General features: G+C 40.0%; 1 protein-coding gene across 1 annotated transcript in view; it reads right to left on the bottom strand.

Annotated features, from left to right (window-relative positions):
- Window positions 1–15006, bottom strand: part of LOC113013756 (ephrin type-B receptor 2-like) — a 63275-nt gene extending 48269 nt beyond the window's left edge. The window contains exon 1 of the mRNA XM_026154900.1: window positions 14324–15006. Coding sequence (XP_026010685.1) covers window positions 14324–14417 — 94 coding nt within the window. The 5' untranslated portion in view covers window positions 14418–15006. The remainder of the gene's footprint in view (window positions 1–14323) is intronic.
- Window positions 15007–16640: the final 1634 nt, after the last annotated feature.

Here is a 16640-nt window from a genome sequence, read left to right on the forward strand (position 1 = left end):
CTGGGCGAAACACTCCCTCTGCCCCCCCCCCCCCCCCCCCCCCCCGACACACACCCACACACACACACACGCACACACACACACACACACACACACACACACACAAAACCTATTAAGGATTGTACATTAAAATAAAACTGTTGTCAGAACCATACTGAATTTCACCAGAGAAACACACACACACACACACACACACACACACACACACACACACATATGAAGAGAGTATGCATAGTATGCAAACGGCTACCTGCCATTGACGTCTATAGCCGTCAATGGCAGTGAATGAGTCAATGGGTTTAACTCATTCACTGCCAATGGCTGGCAGTGAATGAGTTAATATTACAATCTGTAGCATAATGTATTGTTTGGAGTTTAGTCTGTTACTGTTACTATTTTTACCATTTCTTCTTGGAGCAACTGTAACCCACATAATTTCCTTGGGGATTAGTAAAGTATTCTGATTCTGATTGTTTCAGGATGACCTGCCATGATCCAATGACACATCTGCTTACCTGTATCTTTTGCTCGTTTCTCCTCCTCCTCTTTTCTCTTTTTTCTAAACTGAGGACCTGATGGCGTTGAACTTTTCTTGTCCATCTTGGTTTTAATTTTGCACTCCAGTATGAACACCCATCCCCCAATCCGAGAATCATAACCTAATAGACCTACACCTTATTTCACAGATTCGCTTTGTCTAGGGTTTATGTCTGGGATTTTGCACAACCCAGGATTCAAATCATGAATACATAATGGGCTTGGATTTACAACATTATGAATGAAATGTGCTCTATTTGGAAGCAGCAGGTCTCCCTCCCCTTTCGACAGGCTGTGTGTGAGACTTTAAATCAACAAACTGTAAATTTTGTCGGCATGATGTTGGGGCAGCATGAGTACCACCAATTTTTATTTAATTTTTTTGCCGATGCCCGTGATGCCGCCCCCCACCACGATGCCGCCCCGAGCAACTGCCCGTGTCGCCCGTATCAAAAACCGCTACTGTCCAGCTTGATAAGTCACTACTGGTCCAACTTGAGATGTGATAAGAGAAACATAAGTCCAACATTTTTTAGCAGAATTACGTACCAACTCAATATTAATTTTAGTGACTTCCAATTGATGCAACCAGGTGCCATTATTTCTGACGTGACCTATGATCTTACCAAATCTACCCATACTCTTAGCCAGCAGTTTCCAATTCTGTGTGCCTGCCCCTGGAATACAATCAACTATCGTTGCTAGAGTCTGTAGGTTCCTGTTTTTAAGAACAGTCCCTAATAACCATTTTTTTCCTTGGATGGTGGTGTATTGGGGGGGGGGGGGGGGGGGGGGGTCTGTTTAGGCCAACACCTCCTAACAGTCAGTCACCCAGATGAGCTGATGTCCCAGCGGCTTGGCAGAACCTGCTGGGGCCATCTAACCAGAGCTAAGCTACTTTGGCCCACACCAAGGGGTGTGGTCCTGGGTTTTTTTGAACCAGTGTCTGGTATTTTGTATTATGTGTTTTGGCATTGTTGAGACTTATTGATTCTTTAGGAATTATGTGATTCTAATATTCAGTTTTGATAGCGTATGAGTTTGGTGACTTGTGATTCTAGTTCTTAGTCCTTTCCCTTTCCCTTATTTCACTCTGTTTTAGTCTCACCTCTGTGTGTTCTCCCCAGCATCCCCTGTGTTGTCATGTCTGGTTACGAATGTCAAGTTTCTGTCTCGTCTCCATCTCGCTCCCGCTCTCTTTATCCCTTGCTCTCGCTCAAGTGTGTGTGTCTTAAGGCCGGGTTTTGTTTCTGTGTTTCCTGTCTTATTTTGATAGTCCTTGTCTCATGCAAGGTTATTATCGTTAACAAAAACTAACGAAATAACGAAAACTAGAAGTGAAAAAACATTTTCGTTAATGGAAATAAAAATAAAAACAAAAAAAGGAAAACTAACTAAAACTGTAATGAGTGTTCACAAAACTAACTAAAATTAACTGAATTATAGCACAAATGTGTTTAGTTTTCATTGACTTGTATGTGTCATACAATAGTCAAGGGTGAAAATGAAGTTTAGTTTCCAGATTTTTTTCTTGCTGTCTCATTATGCCAGCAGGTGGCAAATACGTTAGTCGAGTCGTCTGTGTTGCTGCTCCGTCCACGCGCAGAATCATGTCAAGAAAAGTCGGGAGAAAGCGCCAGAGTCCAATTTGGGATTACTTTGAATATGACTGTGTTTTGGATAAAGCAAGTGTCTTGTAGTGGAAAGAGACAAATTATGAGGGACATTTCTAAAGGGAAAAAATCCCACAAACCTTAAAGTTCACTTGAAAAGCTCACACAAGAAGGCTAACCTAGCTTACCTTGAGAAGGTAAGGGAGCACACTCAACCCTCATCCCCAGAAAACAGAAGCTAACCCCAGGCAAGGCAGCGTGATGCATCCCGAGACAACAGGACGGGGATAGCTACATAACTGTGTGAGTCAATTGCCCTCAAAAAGTTTATCAATTCACTTGAACCAAAAATTACGAACACCCGGTGCTGCAAGAGTTAATAGTCTCAGTGGGGCCAAGATATACATTTTATAGTTGCCTGGTATCAATGGTTGTTCATCTGCCTTAATTTATTTATTTATTTATTTATTTATTTATTTATTTAAAGAACCCATAGGTGGGAATGTGAGTTGTCTGTCTCTGCGTGTTAGCCCTGCGACAGACAGGCGACCTGTCCAGGGTGCAGGGTATGGTAGCTGGAATAGCAACATACCCAAGGATAAGCAGAAGAGAATGACTGATATGATGAAACTGGGATTTTGTTACATTTAATTATTGCAAACACATTAAAACTGATATAAAATTGAAAATCTGAAGTCAAAATTAAATAAAAATAAAAACTAATGAAAATTGCAAAACTATTAAAACCCTGGTCTCATGCGCATTGTTTTCCGTTTCATTTCCACTGTCTCATTATGTCTTTGTTCTCATGTGTCTCCTCTTCTCCTAATCACTTTTCTATATATATACATAGTCTCAGTCTCGCCTTGTCTTTTGCCGAAATGTCAGTTCTTCCCCTTGCTCATGTTCTATGTGCTAGTGGTTTCCCAGTTTAGTTTTCTGTTAGTGAAAGTTGCCTTTTGTTTTGTATTTTTGTATGCTAAATGGCTTGCTTTTGTTAAGATTTGTCACGGCCAGGCGGATCAGCTGCACGCTGATCAGCCCTCTCTGTTTCTCTTCCTCTTCTCTCTCGCCGGGGCGGAACTCACTGTGGGTTCACGCCCTCGGCTCACACCCTCGGGAGATGAGACCCAGGTGTCTCATTAAGGGGAGCAGCATTTAAGCCAGGAGGTGACTGCTGTTCATCGCTGGATCGTTGTCTACCACGCGTTAGTGAAGTCAAGCTACAGCAAGTTTAGTTAAGAGTGTTTTCCTCTGTGCGTCGTTCTTAACCCTGTCTCCCTGTCTACAGAGCTTCCTGGATTTTTTCCCCGTGTGATTCCCGTGTGGCAGTGTCGGAGTGTGAGCCTGTGATCGTGTGAGTGGATATTCTGAAGAACGCGTGCTTTCCCTTGGACTTCCCTGGAGACCCCTTCTCCCCCCACTCAGCTGTATATAACCCCCCCAGGGTTTTAATAGTTTTGCAATTTTCATTAGTTTTTATTTTTATTTAATTTTGACTTCAGATTTTCAATTTTATATCAGTTTTAATTCGTTTTTACCAAGTTTAGTTTAGTTTTTATTTTTTTGAAAATCCTTAGTTTCAGTTTAGTTTTGATTAGTTTCAGTTATAGTTTTAGTTGTGTTTGCAATAATTAAATGTAACAAAATCCCAGTTTCATCATATCAGTCATTCTCTTCTGCTTATCCTTGGGTATGTTGCTATTCCAGCTACCATACCCTGCACCCTGGACAGGTCGCCTGTCTGTCGCAGGGCTAACACGCAGAGACAGACAACTCACATTCCCACCTATGGGTTCTTTAATTAAATAAATAAATAAATAAATGAAGGCAGATGAACAACCATTGATACCAGGCAACTATAAAATGTATATCTTGGCCCCACTGAGACTATTAACTCTTGCAGCACCGGGTGTTCGTAATTTTGGTTCAAGTGAATTGATAAACTTTTTGAAGGCAATTGACTCACACAGTTATGTAGATATCCCAGTCCTGTTGTCTCGGGATGCATCACGCTGCCTTGCCTGGGGTTAGCTTCTGTTTTCTGGGGATGAGGGTTGAGTGTGCTCCCTTCTCAAGGTAAGCTAGGTTAGCCTTCTTGTGTGAGCTTTTCAAGTGCACTTTAAGGTTTGTGGGATTTTTTCCCTTTAGAAATGTCCCTCATAATTTGTCTCTTTCCACTACAAGACACTTGCTTTATCCAAAACACAGTCATATTCAAAGTAATCCCAAATTGGACTCTGGCGCTTTCTCCCGACTTTTCTTGACATGATTCTGCGCGTGGACGGAGCAGCAACACAGACGACTCGACTAACGTATTTGCCACCTGCTGGCATAATGAGACAGCAAGAAAAAAATCTGGAAACTAAACTTCATTTTCACCCTTGACTATTGTATGACACACACAAATCAATGAAAACTAAACACATTTTTGCTATAATTCAGTTAATTTTAGTTAGTTTTGTGAACACTCATTACAGTTTTAGTTAGTTTTCCTTTTTTTGTTTTTATTTTTATTTCCATTAACGAAAATGTTTTTTCACTTCTAGTTTTCGTTATTTCGTTAATTTTTGTTAACGATAATAACCTTGCCTCTGAAGAATTGGTTTTCCCTTCATCGGGAGCAGCGCTGGGCTCTTCAAATCACGAACAAACAGTAGCCCACATTCTTGATTTTTAGTCACAAACACTTGTTGTAATGACTAACTACTCCTGACATTTTGGAGATGTTAGCTCTTTATACAGTAAAGTTACAGTGGGATACAAATAATATCAGGCTGATCCTGCCACGATTTGTTCCCCCTGTACAAATCACGGACAACCCATTTTGCAGAGGAATTGAAAAATGTATTGATAGCAATATTGAATATTATTACACAGGGAAAAAAACAACTACACCAAAAATAATCACATCGTTACACCTCTGCTTTTGTAAATGGAGGGACAGTAACTGCGTGTGTATATGTAAGTGTGTAAAACCTGAAGATAGTCAGATTAACAGTATTTTGTCTCTATCTGCTATTCTGCAATTCATCTCATGTAAACAATAACGTGGCGCACAGCGTGACGTGAAAAATGGCGCATACCTTTGACGGTGCGTGACAAACTCTGTATTCCTCTCCCCACTTAAACGCAGAAAAGGAGTTTTAAAAAATCTCAGTTTTCAGTGATTCCAAACACCGTTTCCGTGTGGACGAAACAGCTGCGTTTTCAAAAATACCCATGTAGGTGCGGACGTAGCATAAAATAGTTAGTAGTTTATTTTCTTACTACCTGTAATTTATTGCAGATTACTTGTATTTCCTTAATTGTTTACTAAATGTTTGAGGTGTGAAATAAACCGCAATGGAGCAAAATATGGGTGTGTGTGGTTGGAGGATGTGTTCGTGTGTGTTCGTGCACGCGCGGGGGGGGGGGGGGGGGGGGGGGCGCAAACATTTTTCTTGTAAAACAAAGGGGGGCCCAGCAAAAAAAGTTTGGGAACCACTGGTATAAACCAATCAGAGATAGTCAGGGGCGGGACCTCTCTGATTGGCCGTGGTCCAGATATTCCTGTAGTCCTATGCGTGTGTACGTTTGAAAGTGCAGAGAGAGGTGAGTAGCTTGAATAAAGCGATATCGATTAATTAAATCCTGAGTAGACATTTAAATATAAATGTATTTTGCCAGAAATGCCAGAATCTCAGGTTACAGCTCACAAAACTATTTCAACAACCACCAAACAGCTAAAACAGTAAATGAGAGCAGGTAAACGGATTCTGCACAAAGACGTAAACACAGACCCGACGCATCAGAATCAGTGAGCTGTCGGCTTTCTCACCCAGCCGTCGGGGCTGAAAGCTCACACAGATTCTGATGCGTCGGGTCCGCACTTTGTGTTTACTTCTTTTTTGTGCTAGATTCCGATGCTGCAGATTTTGTGTCTCTCCAACCAAAATTCACTGAACCAGCAGCAAAAGAAGAACATCGTCATGAATTCCCTCTTACTTTTGCTGTTTTGCTTCCACCAAGATAAAAATCACAGAGAGGGAGAGCGCTACATGAAGTAGAGCTCTCCCTCTCTCTCTCTCTCAGTGTACTTCAAGAGCAGTTTCCTCAAATCTCTGTTTTCTGCATTATTCGTTCGCTTATTACGCACAAGTCATGTACGGTGCTTTCTATATATTTTTGTTGTTGTGGTTTTTTTCCCCCAAAAATGACCTCGACGAGAAGGCCTCATTTCTGCTGTTTAATAGCGCAGAAATGTAAACTTTTTAAAATTATGCCAAATTGTAAAATGCTTGGCTGTGTCTTTAATCAAACCCCTGTAACTTTGCTCTGCTTCAGTTCAGCATCGAGCTTCATGGTTTTCTTCCATTTTTTTTCTACTGCAGAATGTTTTTAAGGCTGCTATAAAAAGCCAGGCCAGGAAAATCTCCCTCATGTTTTTCTGTATTTTATCCTCAGTTACTTTGACACAAAGGCATCTGCTGAGACGATCACACCTCTGATGAAGTCTCACAGTGTCAGTACTGATAAATGATCAGAATTATAATATTTCTGACTGTCTGAGTCAAAATTGAAGCGAAATTAATCGAAATGGGAGTTTGTTAATCGGAATCAAATGGATTATAGAAATCAGTGATGATACCCAGCCCTAGTGAGAAGCCTAGGCCTGACAGAAGTGGATGTAGCTGTGGGTAATGAGAAAAGATGTCCCCTATCCCCACTGCCTTTCAGCAGCAGGCAGCAGCAAACAGGTCATCAGAGGAGGCCAAGATGAAGGTTATGTTTAACATTGTCTACAATATCACCAAAGAGTGCCAACGCATTTTAAGCACAAGCACTTTTTCAGTAACTTATCTTTATTGTAGAAATGTGCTTCAAATAAAGAACTTTGTGTTGACAAGATTGTTAATTAATCATTTACAAATCAAATTGCCTGTATGGACAGCGGTTAAAAAAATGTGAACATGTAAAACAGTGGGGTTAAGCGATGTGGTTGAATTGAAAATTTGGGCGCACCTAACTTTTGTGCTGGTGCACCTAAGAAAAAAAGTAAGGCGCACCATTGCAACCGTGGCAAAAAGTTAGTCTAGTCCCTGAAGTTCATCTCAGTTTTGCCAGAAAACATGATCCCCAAGACTTTGACACTTTGGCAACAGTAGAAAGGAAAAATTCCCTGTCTTATTGAATACTGAGCAAAATGAGCCAACTCCAGGTAGCCACCCAACCAAGAGCATGACTCCCACAGCTCACTAACACAGTTCCATCAGAGGAGATACTTGCAGATGTGAGCACTGCTCTGTGCACCATCTCTACTACTGTATGATTAAAACTGATCAACTCATATATGCTATTGTTAGAGCACAGTAACAGGCACACACCCTGTGAGTATAAAATGCTAAAAGGACTCCATAATCACTTTTGAGACATAATCAGATATATGTTAAATGAGGTTAAAAACAAAGACTTTGCTGATTATTACAAAAAGTGATCACACAAGATAGGACCCATATAGTGTCTCATTTAGGTTTGTCGTCAGCTTCAAATCTCATAGAGGGCATAGTACATAAACTGCACTGATTCCATTGGCTGCTTCGCTCTGTCAATCACATGACTGTTCGTGAGAGGGGCAGATGCAGCAGGCATTCCTGTTTGGTTTAAACCAATGGACTGAGGTTATATGCAAGTGAAAAAGTAGGTCATGAGCTGTTTTAATGCTCAGTGTTTTTCTGTCACTTCTCCCAGAGGCGAAAGAGCACTGTGCTGCTGAATATTGATTGACTTAGATAAGTCTCTCTAAAATGTCAGCAAAGAGCACTGTGGCCAAGCTAGCTTATTACAAGAAAAAAAGAAAAAGGGAAGCCCCTGAACAAATGACGACAAATTAAGTTGTATAAATTCAAATAAAATATGCATTGCCATTTGTTGGAATTTAGAAACAAAAAGCATTTCAAATAAAAATAATTGGAAGGGGGTCCCTACTCTTTCTCCTCCACTACCCACCCTTCAGGCCAGCACACCTATGATTAACTCACCTAGTGATAATCCTGTGATCAGACTGGCTACTACTTAAAGCAGGATGGGGGAACTCCAGGCCTCAAGGGCTGGTGTCCGGCAGGTTTTAGATGTGTCCTTGATCCAACACAGCTGATTTAAATGGCTAAATGACCTCCTCAACATGTCTTGAAGTTCTCCAGAGGCCTGGTAATGAATTAATCATTTGATTCAGGGGTGTTGACCCAAGGTGAAAGCTAAAACGTGCAGCAGAGCGGCCCTTGAGGCCTGGAGTTCCCTACCCATGACTTAAGGAGAAGGAAGACCTTCACTTGATGCTGGATTGTTATGCAGGAAACAATGTTGTTGGCCTGCCTGACTCCTCATGGTGTTTGTTTATGCTTCTGCCTCACCTCTTTGTTTTCATGTGTGCAGGATTCCTGGATCTCTTTCTGATGTGACTTACTGAGAGAGATAGAGAGACTATTTTCTAGTGGAGAGATACTTTGTAGAATTTCCTTGAGCCTTGAGAACAACTGACTGCTATTCCATCACTTACATTTAGCATTGAACTTTCACTGTAAATGAATGCATGAACTTTACATTTTGAGTCTACCAGATCTCTTTAACTATAATAATAGACTGTATAGACCTAAGGTGAGTTTATAAAGACAACACAAAGATTCATATGCAGAGGTTGTGAATTAAGAGTTAATATTTACTGAGTGTCAGTTTAGGGAGCCAGCATATGATTGAGGGCTGCACATGAAAGACTGCACACATCAAAGAAAATCCCAAACCAATCACACTCTCTCCTGGGTTGTGTTAATTTTATAACCTTGATGAGGTGACTGATATATTTTAACATCTAATGTAGCTATTAGGGCTGTCAACGTTAACGCGCATTAATCCGTCGATTAATGTGATGAAAACTTTTAATGTAATTAACCCATCTAGGGCGCAGAATGACTCAAAATGCCGGAAATGTCACTGTCATCGCATTTCAGCCAGTTTGTACAAAGTTTGTCCATTCTGCGCTCTAGATGGGTTAATTGCGTTAAAGGTTCTCATTGCATTAATCGTGATGACGCATTAACGCGCGTTCAGCCTGTGAAGTAGTCTGACTCGAACGTCAAGGAAGGTGGTAGGAAGCAGACTCAGCAGACATTTAGGCTTCCGAGAGATGAGACATTTATTTACAGTGAACTTCATATGTGAAACTTAAACACCCCCCCCAATGTAACTCAGTTAATGAATTCAAAAGTACATGAATTCAGTAACAAAGGTCACCCTCATCTTAATCAAGCAGAGACTGACTATATATAGGGCTATAAATTTCCCTTGAATGAGTCCAGCCAGTACCACTAACTTGCGCTGAGGAATCTAAAACTCTACATAGATGACTGAAAATTACAAAAAGCTCCTCACACTTCTGATTAGCACATGTAACAACTAAACGGCTCTATATACGAAAAAAAAAAAAGATTCAACAAATCCCTTTATATCTTGAAACATACAAAAGGAAGCATTCCTATAGTAGAAGAAACCCCTCATCTTGGTTACCCTGCTGATGTCACATCTGACATTATCAGTACTTTAAAATCAGGAAATGTCAGGCAGGCCTTTCCCCACACCTGACCTACATGAAAATTGAAAACAAAGAACCAAGTAAGTATGCACAAATGACTTAATCTGCAACATAACAAAATATAAAGCAACATGTAACTAAATATTTGCTTTAATTTGCTGAATGTTTGTTTTGCTGGCAACAGAACCCTGAGTTTGTTTGTAAATTAGTAACAAATTCAGGTGTGAAAATTAGTACACACCTGTGAAGTACCTGTGTACTCACTCATTGCCAACGAGTCACATGACAGCAGGACAACTACACACAGGAAAGTAGGGAGCTGAGCAAAGTGTGCCTTTATGAGAAAAGGGGTGTTTGCACAGACATGTCTGCTATATTGATGAGTGGAACAACACACTTACCTTAAGAGAAGACAAACTAAAGCACTGATTCTATTATGGATCCGATACTGCTGCCAGAATTATTGATACTATGGATATTTAGATAAATCTACAGATCCCTATGAAAAATATTGACAAATCACTGATTTGCATGTGAAACATCTGTCAGTGTTTTTTACACACATATTCGTGCATACGAACTGTAAAGCAGGCATGAACTAAAGCAACATAATGAAGAATAGGCTAAAGTTCCTCGACAATGTGAGAGACTGATGAAGTCATAGAGCAGGGGTGTCAAACTCCAGACCTCAAGGTGGTCTGCGGTGCCGTGCGGACGCACCTGCACGGCATCCGCAATCACGCCCGCCGTGTTAAAACACGGGACTCAGGGGTTGGTGTGGGGTTGTGGTGGTGTGATGCAAATGTTAAATAAAGATGGCTCAAAACATGGATCTGTGGTCCCATCGTGCCTTAATTCTACCACAAGGCCCAACAATAATACCGTGGAAACAGAGAAAACCCCAACAATTATATAACCTCCTATGTAAGTCATCACATACAAACTAATTTCTTAACACCAACAAACCGGAGAATCTTTTTCATGAATGCTTGTCATTACAGTGAGTTTCTCATCTTGACCTGACTTCAATCTCCCAAGAATACCATGACCTGGATTGCAGAGTACCTACACAGACATAGTTAAGATTAAAGGAATACTTGGCTCAACAGAGCTCCAACTCTTTGTCAGATTGGCTGCTGAGGTGAAAAGCAATCTGTGTTATCCTTGAGCAGTGACAAATAGCAAGATGTCCTAGTTTTACGGATGGCTTTTTTTAAGAGTCACAGACTATTTTTTCAGACCAAATGAAGATCTTCTAAAGAAGTGCAAGGCCATTTCCTCTCCACTCCTGTTATTAGGGCTGCCACGATTAGTCGACTACTCAGGTTAAATATATATAAGTCACTTAGATAACTTCAAAATGTTATTGTTTGGCTTTTTTAATATTTTATTTGTTCCTGAGTAAATCGGTTTGGCTGAGATTAAAGTTATAGTTTTTACACAGCTGAATAAACAACTGATTATCAGAAGTGTGAGATGCTCGAGAATATACTCCGGTGTCCCGTTATATTTTAGATAGCAAGGAGTTTATTAAACTTCACCGAAAGAATCTGCAAATTTCATTAAAATTTAATAAACTATCATCTTGTCTTTATTTTTAGTTAGCACATACCATAAACACTTAAAGCTGTAAGCTAATGATAGTTATATATGAGCAGATGCTGCTGGTGCAATAAGCTGTACGTTTTACGTCCAATGGATGATGATCTGATTAGTCGACTAATCGCAAAAATAATCGGTGACTAGTCGACTATCAAAATAATCGTTTGTGGCAGCCCTACCTGTTATCTGCTTTAAGGTACGTGTTTTTGCGTTATGCCAGGGGGTCAAACATTTTTCATTTTTTTGCTTTCATTTTCAAAGAAAGTATCCAGTATTCAGGGTTGTACAGAATGTGACACTGTTAGCAAGACACCGAATAAGTAAAGTTTAGGTAGCTGCTCTTTGTGTTTTGTTTTGTATTTTGTATTGTCTGTGCCTGTTCCCAGTCATCCTGGCCATGGTAGTCTTAAGAGCTTGAAAAAAAGAAGGGGACTGGATTTCTTTAGCCCTTTCATTCAATAGGCTTCTTCAGTTTTAATAACAAAAGGTGGAGCATCTCAAGGGTTACTAAACTAACACAACCTAAAGCGGAGCAACCTGCCCTGCCCAGTGCAAAAGTTCCTCCATCCAACCTCAACATTCAGGTAAGGTGTTCACATCCTGAGTGAAAACCACAGCATCAACCTACTAGCAGCTGACAAGGGAAGGTGTACTGTTGTTCTTAACTCAGCTGGTTATCACAACAAAATTGCCACAGTCCTCAGTGACAGTAATACTTAAAGTCTTAACGAAAGCCTATCTGCAAACACTCGAAAGGGAAAAAGCCACTGACCACCCTAAAAACTAACTTTACTTTGGGGAGCCTATACCCTGCACATATTAACTTCTGAAGAGCCACAAAGAAGGAGTCCCTGGAAGACCTATTGTTAGCAGTATAAACTCAGCCACTTACAACATTTCCAAACACCTCATCACCATCTTCGCTCATCTGAATGAGACACTTCATTAACAAGCTCAACCAACTGTGCCGAATGAGGACGATGGCAGCTCCAACACTGACATTATCCCAAAAAAGTTTATACACTTTGTACTGTGAAATGCTTTAAAACCTGACTGAAATATTGAATGTTTATGTTTGAGAGTTAGACATTGTCTCTAATTTTAATATTACACTTAGCGTTATCCTTTTTGATAAAGCTCATAGTTAGAGCTGGATCAGAGTAATAGTAATAGTGTTATAGGATCAGGCAGCTGGAAGTCCCATGATGTTCTTCGCGTGGGGAATAAAATTATCACAATAATTATAATTATTATATTATTTAAATCCTTCCGTATTATTTAGGTTTGCTCACTTACAAAGAAATTAACTTTTTCATACTAGTTTAATTTTAATGGAGAGAGATAGAATATCAACCAAAAATGTAGAAAACACATTACACAGATGTTATAAGTGGATTTGCGCGTTACTGTGTTACTGTTATTTGATCAACAAGCAAAATATGACTTTATAATGTCTCGATTCAGTTTCATCTCATCACAACACAACACTCTCTCAAGGCTTCATTGAATCCTTTAAACACTCACTGGCAAACTTGCTGGGTGCTGGGCAGCTCTCGGCTACCTAACTCGGCTTATGCTGAGTTGGCCAGCCTCTGTCAGAGTGGTCTGCCCACCATTGCTTCTGGTTCCCTTGCTCTTTGGCCATGAGGGCCCCATGTGGGTTGTCCCTTCTTCTCCTGCTGGGATGTGCACGCAGTTGTCATCGAGATGTGTGGCCTCGGGTCTTCAGTACTATGGGGGCTGCACCCTGGTCACCTGGGTCTCTGTCTGCCTCTGTATTCTGGGAGGTGTGGATGCAGCTTCTCACCCTCATTACCAAGTATATTTGTTGACAGACACACACATTCAGAACACAACAAGATTGTTTGTTTGTGCATCTATGTTTTTTTTTCTTTTATTTCCTTTCAGACGCTGTTTGTTTTCTGTATGTGTTTTTTCTTACAGGTGCAGCAGTTGGAGACATACTGAGTTTTTCAACTTGTGCTCTGTCCTTTTATTGTCAGTGTTTCACAGAGATTTCCTTCCCACTGTCGCTCAAAGGGAGTTATAATTGTTGGGTTTTCTCTCTGTATTATTGTAGGGTCTTTATCGTACAATATACGATATTGACATTGATGCGACTGTTGCTGTGGTTTGGGACTACCTCAATAAATTTGAATTGAATGTAATCTGGGTGCCACATGGGCACAGTGTCAATCCCATGGGAGCATGAGTTCTTGCTGAGTTGTAGGGGACTAAATACGTTTTTGGTTTTTTTAATGTATAGTTTATATTCTGTCTCTCTGCAAGAAAATGAAAATACCATAACAATTACAGACTGTTCATTTTATTGGCAAGTGAGCAAACTTATAAAGTCCCCCTGCAGTGGAATAGGCCAACCCTGTCTTATCTCAGGCTAGACTATTTTCTCTTATAAAAGTGGTTTCTCTCCTACATTGACTTTAACTGTTTTTCCTCTTTAAAATAAAATTTTGATGAGAAATACTGGGTATTTATGTAATTGATCTTGTCAACCTTTAGATGAATAAAATATTTCTTATCCTTACTGTACTTACAAATAGGGAAACAAGAAATTGAAGTTGTGGGACTGGAAAGTATTTGCCTGACCAAACATATTGTACTTAATGATTGCAGCAAAAGGAATGTCAGTTAAATTAAAGATAAATAATAAGAACAGTAATAATAACAACAACAAGGATAGAGAAAATGAGACTGTGTATATGGCCTTTGATGCCAGATAAGAATAAAGGCCAGAGAAGCTGATTAAATTCTGTCTCGACTACCAACATATTTGCAGCTTAAATCTTTCTCGGTATAGTGAAAGCTGTAGACCTCCATCCAAACAACACCTCGGAGATTTCCTCTAGACTGCTCCCTTAAATGAGGTTAAAATACGCATTGTCGGCTTTTTGGTAAATTAATGATGGCGCTTTGTCGTCCCTTCGCTCACAGCTCGGCTCCGTTCAAGCGTTTAGATTCAGTTAAGAGTCGCATTCCAGCTTACCTTCGACAGCCCACACCGACGGCAGCATCCATAGAAAGTACAAGATATCCATAATCACAGATATTCCAGACCTGTTAAAAGCCAGTTTATTCATCGCGCAGCCGTACAGCTGTGGTCGGTTTCCTGTGAAATCATTTAGAGATGGAGAGAAGCATCCTTATCATCATCAGTGGCACCAAGATAAAGGCTGAAGCGCTGCTGTTCAGGTCAGGTTGGGCGAAACCAAAAAAGAGGGGGCAGAAAAGCAGCGGAAAAACACAGAACATCGGCTGCGCCTGACTGGACACAAGGGTTTGGGTTTTTTGTTTCTTTTTTAAAACAAGGCCACCAGGGTTAATTATGAATAGGCATTAATATGCATTTCCGTCGGAGGAAAGTGCTTTTACTCAAATTTATTATTACACTTGCCTGTTTTAATTTTTAACCTAAATTATTAGATGTTATATTTGCCAGTGAAGACGCTTTGAAAGACCTTTCTTTACCATTCAGTGTCAGCACAATCTTTGTACCTAAGCAAATTTTTTATTACGTCACTTAACACTAACCTACACATAACTCAAGGAATGAAGCCAGTGTTTTTAGCATAGTAGCAATTACCAACCCCATCCCAAAAAGTAGCAACACTGCACTCCTTCGCTAATTTGCAGATCTGATATTTTATTCACTACAGAACACCAAAAAAGTTTTAAACTGAGGAAATGAATATAGCATCCAATCTGATTTTCAGCCTTGTTTCATTGTAGATATTTAGAATTCTTTTTTAATGATATTGTGTATTGCAGATTGATTGATTGATTGATAATATTTTATTCATCCCGAGATGATGAGAAACTCAGTCTTTGTACAATTGTACACTGAGGAATGTTATTCAGAAATGATTTCACAGCAACTTTAACCAGCAAATAAAATTGGCGATCATGTTATTGTAGGTTATTGTTGTGGGCCCACTTATTAATTGTCGTTGTCAGACCTAGCTCTACTCCAGTACTGTTTTTTTCTTTCTAGTTTGCGGTTTGTCATTTCTCTTCAACCTTCTTTTCTTTCCTTTCTTGGCCCTAACCCCCAAGATGGCTGTTTGTCCCTGAGCCTGTGTCTACCTGGAGGTTTCTTAATGTTAAAATGAGTTCCTCCTTCCTAGGACTGTTAAGTCATTGTTAGCTTGTTGCATCCTAAAATAACTGTCACCAGTTCACAACTGTGATGTGAACTGGTGATATAAAACCTGAACTGAAATGAATTGGATTCAAAGACAAGAGGCTGTTGTGCCAACTTTTTAACCCTCTCAAGGCAGGCGTTGCAGATTTGCAACAGTTAAAAGCTAACAACCTGATTACCCCACATACATATTTTATGAGTTTTTTTTACTCGGAAGTACCACTGCAGGTATTCTTTTGTGCATTAGCAACAAAAACTTAATTTGAGCCTGAGAGAGTTAATGCTTTTGATGCTAATGCTTTATTAGATTTATAAATCCATTAAATGTTATGGATGCAAACTTTGGCCTTTCTACATAGCACTGGAAAATAACGTTTAAAAATTTAGTCTTTTCACCCTACATGTGATATATTTCAGATGTGTTATTTGGACTGGATGAGTATAAATAAAACGAATTAAAGTAAAAAACACAACTAACCTGTGATATGAGGACATGTTTTATTTGGTCCTTTTGTCATTGAGAACTCAATAATACCTTTGTTGCAAGCTGCACTGCTATCATGTCCATAGAGATTCCACAGCCGACCTGTCTGAGACATTCCCTAAGATAAGACTGCAGTGGATGAAAGAGACTAAGGGAGAGGGAAAAACAGAGAGTGAGAAAGGGATAGCGCTGCCAGTAAAGCAAGAGAGAAAAAGAGATAGAGCTCAGTGAGGAAATAGAGCAGAAGAATATGGGCATGACAAAAAGGAATCCAGCCTGCCTCCAGATGAGTGAGAGCTGCAAAACAACAGATTAGAGGAGCCTACGGCTTGTTCCTATGGAAACCTATGCCCAGGGAGACAGCAATGGGAATGCAGCAGATTGTAGGTCAGACACACCATCAGCGAGCCAATCAGAAATAATCTATCTTGACTTATGGGTCAGTAAAGCTGGTGCCTTTCTTTGGCTGCTCTCACTGTTGGGGTCCCAGCGAGCAGAGCAGAGCAGTGCAGAAAGTGGTGGATCATTTTTAAAAACAACGCGACAAAAACTAAAACCTCTATGGCTCATGAGGTAGGGTGGCATTATAGGAAGCCCATTCCTGAAAGACTTTCAAATAATAAGAAATAACAGAGTGGAATAATTTGCAAACAATTTAATTTCAATTTAGTTGAATTA

This window comes from Astatotilapia calliptera, chromosome 20, assembly GCF_900246225.1.
Source record: "Astatotilapia calliptera chromosome 20, fAstCal1.2, whole genome shotgun sequence".
Classification (NCBI taxonomy): Eukaryota; Metazoa; Chordata; class Actinopteri; order Cichliformes; family Cichlidae; genus Astatotilapia; species Astatotilapia calliptera.